This window comes from Mastomys coucha, unplaced genomic scaffold (assembly GCF_008632895.1).
Source record: "Mastomys coucha isolate ucsf_1 unplaced genomic scaffold, UCSF_Mcou_1 pScaffold18, whole genome shotgun sequence".
NCBI classification, from domain to species: Eukaryota; Metazoa; Chordata; class Mammalia; order Rodentia; family Muridae; genus Mastomys; species Mastomys coucha.
This window is the reverse complement of record NW_022196900.1, coordinates 14,564,598-14,575,477: the sequence shown is the minus strand read 5'-3', so window position 1 is coordinate 14,575,477 and position 10,880 is coordinate 14,564,598. Positions and strand designations below refer to the sequence as shown.

Here is a 10,880-nt window from a genome sequence, read left to right as displayed (position 1 = left end):
CCTTCCATGAAAGCTACTCATAAGTAGATAGAAGTCTGGATGACTAAATGGGCCCTCTGAGAAATTCTATTAGGTTAGGTCTAGGGAATATAGGAGCAAATTTTAGCCTAGGTGTTCTGAGGGTAGAGAAACAAATTTCTCAGAAAATTTATATTTCCCTATTGGTCCTATACAAAAGGTATCAACACCGAATTGGTCTGTTTGCCTACAATTAACTACTTACAACAGCATTAGGTATCCTACTGATTTTTGCCTAGCTTAGATAAAAAACATAAATCTGTGGGCAGATTTATTCTCATTTTCTGTCTCTGTCTGTCTTTCTCCTCCCTCTTTTCAGGGTCCTCAATCCAGGGTCCTACTCTTTAGCCCAGGATAGGCTGGTATTCAGTAGGTAGCCCAAGCTGTGGTAACCTTGAGCATGTGGTAAGCCTTCTGTCTCAGACTTCTGGTGCTTTGTACTGAGTCCAGACCTCACACATGCTGGGCAATTAGTCTACCACTAACCCACATTTCTATGCAGAGCAGGCAGTTAAATAAAACTAAGCATTCCAAAAATCCTTGGTTCTGTAAATCATTATATATAGTAATGTTTGTTGCCCAAAGCTAGAATATTGAAAAGCAAGTCCATATCAGACTAGGCACAAAATTTAAGAGCAATCTGACTGGGCTTAAAGGAAACAGTACAATGGGATAGTATTAGAAGACAGCAACTTGGTCAACTGAGAACCAGCTCTGTTTCAGGTGAAGGTAATATGGCAATGATTCCAAATCACATAATTTGATCTGTAATGCTTAGCTACAATAAAAATTTTACATTTACTTTGTGTGTGTGTGTGTGTGTGTGTGTGTGTGTGTGTGTGTGTGTGTGTGTGGTGTCCTCTCATGCTAGAGAGGAGCTCCAAGCACATCAGAGTCTGCGTATTGGGTGTCAGGCAATTTGAGGTTCACTCCTTCCACTATATGGGTCTTGGGGATCAAACTTGTGTCAGATCTGGTGACAAGTGCTTTCACCTCTAAGCATCTCACCAGTGAGTGCCCCAGTCTCATGAGTACTTACTTAACTCTGGGCCTGAATGAAAGCACCTTATGCCTCATTTAATCCTTTATACATTTCAAGAGTCAGAAACCACAGGTGCTATCTTAAGACAGAAACTGTTCTATTTTTTGTAGCTAAGGCTTCCCTCCTGCCCCCACCCCCATAAAGGTAAGAAAGTAGTCTGAGAATTCTGGACAGGAAGAAATATCCCTCCTCAGCAGTTTTTGTCACCTCAGGCTTTCCATGGGGAATGGCAGGAACACCCTGAAGCACATGCCACTGAGACGATGGGAAACTCATCAAGCACTGAAGCGTCACAGAGGCTACACTAAGAACTGATCTCAGCTACTCTTAGGGATGTCCAGTTTTAGTTACTATTATTTTATCTCAGTGGCCAATGTCAGTAACTGTAGCCAAGAGCAGGGCAAGTCCCTCCATGCTTAGGGAAGTAGCTGGCTGCTGTGAACTGAGAAAGTGTCTGCTTCTCAGGGTCTCTCTGGAAATATTCTCGGCAACATGAGATCAAGTCAATATAAAAGGTATCTTCAAGCAAACCAGGCAAGTGGGACCAGAAAGTAGTCATACTAGGAGAATATCAGTTAGCATATTCAGGGAGGGAAGGAAAGTGATCCAGAAAGGGTCAGCCAGGTAGTGGGCACACCTGACCCACAGTCTCGGGACACTCAGCAGAGTTCAAAGGTTAAGAGGAACTGGCTTCAGTATGACTGAATCATGGAGTCATTTTCAGAGGTAAACCTCACCTGCAAATTCTGGGAAATTTTCTCCAAGGTGGGGCAGAGCCTAAAAGCTAAAACCAAACCAGGGGGAAGGCAAGTTTGCCCATCTTCTATGGAGGGAAGAACCTCTGCACACAGGACCAAGAGCATTATGGACACTCGCAGACCTTGCACTCCAACGATAGATATAGGGAAGTACTCGAACAGGAGTGGCAGAAGGTGGGAGCTCTCAAGGGACATGATGTAAACATACTTATGCCTTGATAGTGAGTACAAGCAAATGATCCTCTCCAGGTAGGGTGGGTTTGTCCTCAGGAACACTACTTTCTGGTTGTTGGGTTTTTTGTTTGTTTTTTGTTGTTGTTTTTGGTGCATAAAAATACATAGGGTTGGCTATCTAAAACTTGGATACATATTCTATGGACTTATTTTCTAGGAAAGAACTGATTAGGATCTGCCATTTGAGTACAAGTTTGCTAATAATTGTAACAATCAGATTAGATGCTTATGGAGAGACAATATTCTTACATAGAGGTTGCATCCTGACAGACTGTTGCTTGTCATTCAACAAAGACAGTTTTCATGCTGAAGTTAAAATTTGGAAGTAGGTGACTTCAAGTTACTTCCTCTAAGTTTTTCCTCTCTCTTCCTTCCTTCCTTCCTTCCTTCCTTCCTTCCTTCCTTCCTTCCTTTCTTCCTTTCTTCCTTCCTTTCTTCCTTTCTTTCATTCCCTTTTTTAAAATGCTTTTTTTTCTTTAAAGGTTTCTTTATTATATATATGTGAGTATACTATTACTGTCTTCAGACACGCCAGAAGGGGGCATCAGATCCAATTTCAGACGGTTGTGAGCCACCATATGGTTGCTGGGAATTGAACTCCGGACCTCTGGAAGAACAGTCAGTGCTCTCAGAGGCGCTGAGCCACCTCTCCAGCCCTCTTTTTTTTTTTTTTTCCGTTCTGCCAGCCCGTTCCCTCAGGTACTCTGGTTTCCACATTAGTGACTATACTTTCAAAGGGAAATCTGCAAGGCTGCCACACAGCACACCCTAAGCAGCAGGGGGCAGAGCCCCTCCCCTCCAGGCAAGGCAGGCGGCCTTCACTGTGTCAGCTCTCACCGAGAGTGCAGGCTTAAGGGCAGCTACCTCAACCTACTCAAGAGTGTATTTCCAGAAGAAGAAGGAAATCAAGGGGTCCCACATGTGCAGTACTTGGCAGTAGGAGGCCTTTGCCCTCTTACACTCAGGAGAATGAAAATCTAGCAATGGACACAGGCTTTAAAGACTGATCCGGAAAAGGGAATACTTTCCAGGTTAATGTTAACCCTCCATTTTGGAAACTTGAAGTAATATTAGAATAGAATAACAGTCATATCTTTATGCTAAATAAATTATTGTGTAGGCTATAAATTAAACATATGGGGCTATGGCTGATAAATAAATAAAGGGTATTTTTTAAAAAATTCAGAGGTATGTCTATTAGTATTTAGTGTCAATATTAAAATTAAGGGCAGAAGAGTTATACATTCATAAAATATAAAAATATTCATGAATAACTTCCATTTTTAAATCTAAGAGTGACTGAAAATGAAATAAGGAACGTAAGCTTTGAGATGTCATAACTTTCGGATAGCATGACTGAAATATTATCAGTGAAAATATTCCTGTGATGTCAGAGACTCAAGCATCGTCTAAGCATCCACTGCCCACTTCAAATATGAGAACAGTGTATGTCTTGATGAGCTGATATGGACTCTTGCCTTCCCTTATAGAGAGCACCCTGTGCTTGAAGCCAACTGTGTATCACACTGCTTGTAAAATGAGTTCGCCACCATCTTTTCTCTGCAAGACAAAGTCTAATCACTCTCTGGAATGTTAACTCATATTCCACAACCTCAAAAGCAGCACTGACGCAGCAGCTGAAATCCTGAGGATAGGCAGGAGTGAATTATTCTTAACTAACGTATCCCTTGTAAGCTTCAGCTGATGAGCTCACTTTCCAGTATAAACATTGCTTATCATTTATCAATATGAATCCATCATATTATACACCAGCTCTTCAGAGGATGAGTAAATTTCCTTCAAGAGAAAATTGCAGTGCTTACCAACAGGACAAGAGAGAGGCCAGCATTTGCTCATTCACCAGCTCCTAGTATCTCACCTGGTGTATAAACTCCCCAGTAAATGCTGAAGGGCAGAACTAATTAGATGGCCCATGAGTCAGAAAACCTTTTCTGTCTTCCAACTTGTCGTTTCTCTTCTTTGGCACACATCAGGTTTCTCACATCAGGTAAAAACCAGTAGTGGCTTAAACAGTTCCCCGCCTTCTTCCTGGGAAATGTCCCACTGAGCTTAGTGTTTCAGTATAGCTGGATAACCTCATCCCACTCTGAAATAGGCCAGATCCCATTGGGCTGCACATTCGGGGGTGAGCTCTTCCAGTCCCATGTCTTGACAGGGATCTTCCAGGTCTTACCATAGTTGGCTTCAATGTAGTCAACTGTTTCACACGGAACATGCACTTTTATGTCTACAAACTCAGTCCAGCACAGTGTGAACTTGGGAAACAGATACCTGCAGGAAAACATAGGCCAGCAGGGAGCATTAGGCCAAGTAACTCAGCTGCTGTGCATCTTCAAACCTTCCCAGCATCCCTTTTTTTCTTTCAGGATTAATGCTACCCGAGTCTTCTTCTAGTCTCTACCAATCTGAAGAAGAGTTAATCCCACCCATAAGCTCCAAAGGTGAGAAAAAGTACAAACCAAACTATAAACTAAACCAAATCCAGGCTTGGCACTAGCCAAGTTACAGTGAACTGCTATAGAGAGGGGAGGCCACCAGGATTAGACAAATCAAAGTCAGCTCTGAGACTGTGCTGGGAACCTGGGGAAAGAGGTGTCCCAGCAGAGGTTCTACAAGATAGAAGAAGTGGTCATTTTCTTCTCTTGCATAACCTGGACTTCCAACAGACTGATTCCAATAGCATCCTCTAGGTTTCTCCCTTGCTCCACAGACAGTAACTACTTTCCACCTCCCTTTCCGTTTAGGACTCTAAAGAACTTCTCTAAACCTGCCTAAGAAATACCAGTTAAAATGAATTCATTTGCATCTGCTTCAGAACTCTAAGAATTTGTAAGCATATGAATTAACCAAAAATATGCATTTTAAAGGTACTTTGGATAATTATGGGCATGGTGATACATGCCTGTAATTGCAGCACTTGGAAGGGAGAGGTGTGAGGATCAGGAGTTCAAGTCCAGCTTTAGTCATAATGACTTCTAGGGCAACTTGGGCTACAGGAGACCCTGTCTCAAAACACAAAATATTTAAATAAGTACTTCAGATGAAGTATAAATTTATACATGATATATTACAATAAAGTTACATAGGTCTATATTTTGTGTTAAGATTCGTAATGAGAATTTTTTTTTCTTCACAAGTCAAAAAGAAATTTCAGTAATTAATCCTGAAATGGCAATAATAGGGACCATAAGAATTTAATATACCAGAAAGCTAAAGACAGTAGAGAACTGGAGAAAAGGTATCTGATTGTATCTGATTATCACGTTTACTACCAAGTGAATCCCAAGAACAGATTCTGCTTTTGAATATCTCATCTCACCACTAAGTGAACATGAAGTTGTACTTGAAAGTGTCTGAATAAATTCTAAAGAAAGCAGCAAGTGCCTCTATGAAAGCCAGTGGGCACTGGCAGTGAGTGGACAACCCCACCCAGCTGGCATCTCTGCAGAGATAGCCACATAAAGTCTCCTCACTGAGAAAGAAATAAGACACTGCTTAGAAGCAACTTCTGCTGCTCCCAATTTTATCCTGCACACTCATATCCACAGAATTACTCATTTTGTCATGAGACATCCACCCATCAGCAGCCTCCACCCTCTGCAATCACTTGCTGGTCAGCAGAATGTCCACCTGTCCCACACCATCAAGTTGACACAAGGAGCCTGAAGTGAGGCGGACATGATCTCCCTTAGTAACAGCTGAGAGAGAAAGACAACAGCTTGAGGATACACATGGTGGAAGCCTGCAGACTACACAAACAATGCTTGGGACAGTAAAGAAGAATCTAAGAGTAAACCCATAAAATACAGACACACAGTGAAAATCATACAGAAACAATTCAACTCTAGTGTTAACTTTTGTTCCTAAACATCTCCAACCCCCCCACCCCCCCCCACCCCTGGCTGCCAAATCTCCTAAACCCTCTGTGATTCTTGCTTCTCTACTCAACCAAAGGGCAGGAAGTCACATAGAACAGCACGCCCGCCATGTGCTTCGCCTGGATCACTAGTAAATACTTATTGATACTAAATCTCTCAGGGTTACCTTGGATTTAAAAGCTATGATTAAGTCTGGCAGAACAGTCTGGACTTTAAAGCCTTAGGATGGGATCCATAATGGGAACAGGTTTAAATTTAGACTACGGCACTCTATCTTAGGCTACACGTTTAGGAGATCTTGCTAGCACAGAAACTTCTCCATCTGTTCCTAACTTGAATCACTTCATGCTGCTCCTGCCTAAAACGGCAGTTACAATAGTTGCTGGACTGCAGAGTGAATGAGAGGAGGATATTGTTATTTTCCTCCAAAATTCTTTAAAACCAATAAAGCCACTTTGGGGTAGTTATGAATAATTTTGTCAACGTAATTGTACTATCTATGGACATAATTGCTAATGAGACGAAAGCTTTTCCAGCACCCCAGATCAGTGGAGGTTAAGTGGGACACACCCATCAACTGCAACTGCACTTGACCTTTCTACACGGAAGTCTGCATTAAATGCTGCAGTTGCAAGAGCACAGCCAAACTCCCCTTCCCCCAGAAGTTTATTAACATTAGCATCTTATGTCACCATTACCTCCCAATCTATCTGTTACTCCAGTGCCTAAACACCAGCATACTGTTTAATAGGAGTCTACAAACACTGCTTCTTCTGACTGTAATGGAAAGGCTTCTGAAGTTTCACCATTAAACATGATGCTCACCCTAGGTTTTCATTATCTTCCCTTCATCAAGTCAAGGACTCCCCATAGCCCTCCTAATTCAATTTTTCTTAAAAGATTTTTGCTTAATTACAGAACTTATGCTTTTTTATGACATCAATTCAGTCACCAGCCCACCCTCCAACCCCTTGTGGCAGGGCTGGGTATGGGGTACCAGGCCTTATGCCCAGGGAAGCATTCCCTTAGACCCTTTAAGGTAAAGAATCACATTAACACGTGTGCACTATGAACCTGTTCTGTTAGCATGTTTTTACCTGGGCTCACTCTGCCATTTCCCTGCTTAAAACTAGTCTGGGGTAGTCCGTGCCTGGGTTTGCCAAGGTCTACACACTGAGACTCAGCTGCTGTCCTCCATGGTTATAAACAAGCTCTCTCCCCTGCAGGGAGCATCCTGTGTGAAGACACCATGGTCAGTTTACTTGTAAACTATGGAGGTCTCAGTAACTTTTGGAAGGAGAGAAAGGCTGTCTGGTTATGAATTCAATCTCTTGACTGGGTACAGGCCATGTGTATCTGAGTTGGGGATGGGCTATCTGCAGCTTCCTGACTCCATTTTTGTTTATATTTTCCTACTTTTTTTTTTTTTTAACCATTTTAACATTTTGTCCCCATAGCTGTCCTGCTTGATCCAAGGTCTCCCATAGTAATTTCTCATTGTCAGCACAACCCAGCGAGAAGTATAAAGGGCCAGACATCTTGGGTTTGGGGAATAAATATTGCCCTTATTTATTCCTCTCCTATACTTTGATCAATCATGCTAAATGTCTGCTATACAAATTTCAAAATTAATTTTTAAACAAGCCAGCATGTGGAATTGGTCTTTTACACTGCTTATTGTTGTATTAATTTCTTTTGGCTTGTTTCCTTCATTATCCTCTGGTCAACTTCATCGATCATCTGTACCGATCTTCACGCGAATCCTTAAGTTGTATAAGTATTTAAAAATGTTTATGTGACTATGTCTGTATGTGTGTGTGTGTGTGTGAGCATGTGTATGTGTGTGTGTCCACAGAAGGGGTCAGGTTCCCTGAAGTCAAAGTTGTAGGTAGTTGTGAGCCATCCAACTGGGTGCTGGGAATTGAACTCATGCTCTCCTCTGGGACTGCAGCAAGTGCTCTTAACCACTAGGCATCTCTCCAGACCCAAGTTTTACAAGTATTTCTTCAAGGCTATAAATTTATATTTACTCTTTTACATTCTGTTGTAGTAATGTTTGCAAAATATCCTGTGTTTTCTACTATAATTTATCTTTTCACTCATTTTAACAGGGAATATTTAAAAGTTTCCACAGATTTAAAAAATATTTTTAAATTACTAATTTCTAATTAATTTCATTATGGTCATAATAAATATTTTCTTCTCTGTATTCATTCATGTGGAAAATTATACTCAAACCAGTGAAGATTTTTATTAATGTTTGTAACACATATAATACATGAGTAGCTTCCCTCTGATTCTTGTCTTTTTCATTATTTTTTAGAGTATGTGTGTGTGCGTGCATGTGCGTGTAGCACATGTATGCTTGTCTGTGGTTAGCAGGAATCTTCCTCCCTGCCTCTCCTGTATTCTTTTGATGCAGGACTCTTAATCAAACCCAGAGCTCACAATGGGGCTAGTTCTTTCTAGCTACTTTGCTTTGGGGAGTCTTGCCTATTTCTGTTATTCCTTCCAAGGCTGGGATTATAGGTGGACCAGCATGCCCAAGGGCATTTACATGGGTTCTGGGGATTGGAGCTCTGCTCTTTTGGCTTGCAATGGTAAATGCCTTCACCACTGTACCATCTCCCCGGCACCACTTCTGGCTTCTTTAATATGTCTCCAAGTACATCTGTGAGGCCTCAACCTTCTCAGCCTTTCTGTATTTGTAAATGTTATTTCTGCCTTGCCCTGAATGTGACTTTTATTTACGTGCAACATTAAAAGTTGATCATCATTATTCTAGCTTTTATAAGATTATGGAACATCATCTTCTTAAAAACTGTCAGGAGGTTGGTGGTGGCACACGCCTTTAGTCCTAACACTGAAGGGCACAGGCAGGTCTGAAGCTGCCTGGTCTATAGAGTAAGTTCCAGGATAGCCAGTGTTAAATAGTGAGACCATGTCTCAAAAAAACCAAAAAATAAAATAGTCTCTTCCATTAAATATTTCATAATCCTACCATGGATGAATACGATGTGGAAGGAGTTAGAGTGAAATTAATATACTCTCCAGACCATAGGCTCAAATAGTGTCTGAGATCTTATGTCTCATTCTTCACTCCTAAACACACACACACACACACACACACACACACACGAGAAAGAGAAGGCAGCAGAAGAGAAAATAATAATTTACATTATTAGTGAGTAGACAAATTAAAGCCTGCAAGGATAGGTATCAGGAAATAGGTGAATGGACATGCTTTATGATTATAAACCCAACAGCTTAGACACATGCATACAACGTGCCACAGGACCAAGGTTTATTTATACTACATGACTTATAAAAACTAGATCTGTAGCTTATCAACAAAAATTAAGATTCTAGCTATAATTATCTTCTGTCAGATAATTTTTGAAGAATTTCTCCTTCGATGTAATAATTAGATAGGGAGGTTAAAGTTAGGAGTTCAAATTTCACACCAGATACAAAAGAATTTTTAAAAATCATAGCATATTACTTAATTTGTCTAATCAGATGCAAAGTCTCCTATGCAATTAGGTTTTCCTTGATCAACTTCACTGACTCTGTTTCTCACTGTGTAATCTTAGAGTATTTTGTCTTAGCATCAGTTTTCAAAATGATAAAGTATTTTTGTATTATTTAACCTAACTCAGTGTTTTGCAGTATAATCTTTTAGGATGAAATGCATTTATTTTAAGTGATTTTTTTTTTTTTTAAAGTGAGTGCTGGCTGGTAGTAAAAGGCACTCGCTGCCAACCCTGAGTTCAAGCCTACGTGGAAGAGAACCTACACAGAAGGGTTTTCTTTCTGGGTGTAGCCTGGGGCTCCCCTGAGCTTGTGGCTAGTCCTCTGACTCGGCCTACTGGGTGCTGGGATTCTACATGCATACTGCTATGCTCAGCAGACAATTCAAATCAATGAAAGTGCACAGTAAGTCCTACTCCCACCTGACTTCTTTCGCTCTGCATGTTTTGAAGATCATCCATGTTAGTAAATCTGCTAACTCACTCCTCCTCAGCACTCAGTAGTGTTCCATTGTGTCAATACACAATTAATGTATCTGGTCACTAGAAGATGAACATTTCAGACATCTGGGTAGTGTGGGTAAAACCGAACCATTCGGCTTAGCTAAATAACTGTTAACACCTGTACATAAGTCTTGGCGTGGAAATGTCTCTTCAGACGCTACCAAATTGGCTTCTTACAGAATTATGTTTAACAAAATATATGTTAGGAAAAAGTACAACTTTTTACTTTTCATAAATAAAAGTTTTGTAGTACAATTTTCCCCTTTAAAAAAACAAAGCTCACTTTAGAAGAAACCACCTCTTCAGGTTCCTCCCTCAGTCCTTCCTCTTACACCTGCTCCTCACTCACTGTCTGGAGATCCAATTACGGAGACCCATGATATAATCGGTATGTTACAAAATACGAAGACATAAGTAGAGCAGGAGATGGGATCACTTTAGAAAAGCCAATGCTTTAAATATACTCATTTACAGAAATTACTCAAATCTGCCTTTTAGCTTTGCAGCTGTAAGTCCTGCAGAGAGCTGGAACTACAGGAGCTACACCAGCCTCTGAGCTGGGAGTCCGCCGAGGGACAGCTCCGAAGCTAACTCTGTAACACTGTGCAGAGCAGAATGACTTTCATTGTTTCAGTTCTTGAAGGATGCTAGGCTGGACCAAATCATCCGAGCATCACCTCTCCTGCTCACTAAACGGCAGAGTCCATCTGATTCAGAGTCCAGAGGCACGGAGGTTTCACTCAGCCTGAGAGTTTATTAAGACTGACTTTATCTGTAATTTAGGGCAGACAGGTTAGCAAAGGTCTCTAAAAAAACTCAGCAGGAAGACCTTGAGTGGGGTTAGGGGAGATCTATGAAAACCTGGAAGGTGGGAACATCATTTCTTTTTTTTTTT

General features: G+C 41.0%; 1 protein-coding gene across 9 annotated transcripts in view; it reads right to left on the bottom strand.

Moving 5' to 3' along the window:
• Positions 1 to 3,606: 3,606 nt before the first annotated feature.
• The window catches only part of Fktn (fukutin), a 51,505-nt gene continuing 44,231 nt past the window's right edge, over positions 3,607 to 10,880 (bottom strand). For all 9 annotated transcript variants that reach the window (XM_031377423.1, XM_031377429.1, XM_031377426.1 and 6 more), the window contains one exon: positions 3,607 to 4,344. In XM_031377423.1, the coding sequence (XP_031233283.1) occupies positions 4,131 to 4,344 (214 nt within the window). In that variant the 3' untranslated portion in view covers positions 3,607 to 4,130. The remainder of the gene's footprint in view (positions 4,345 to 10,880) is intronic.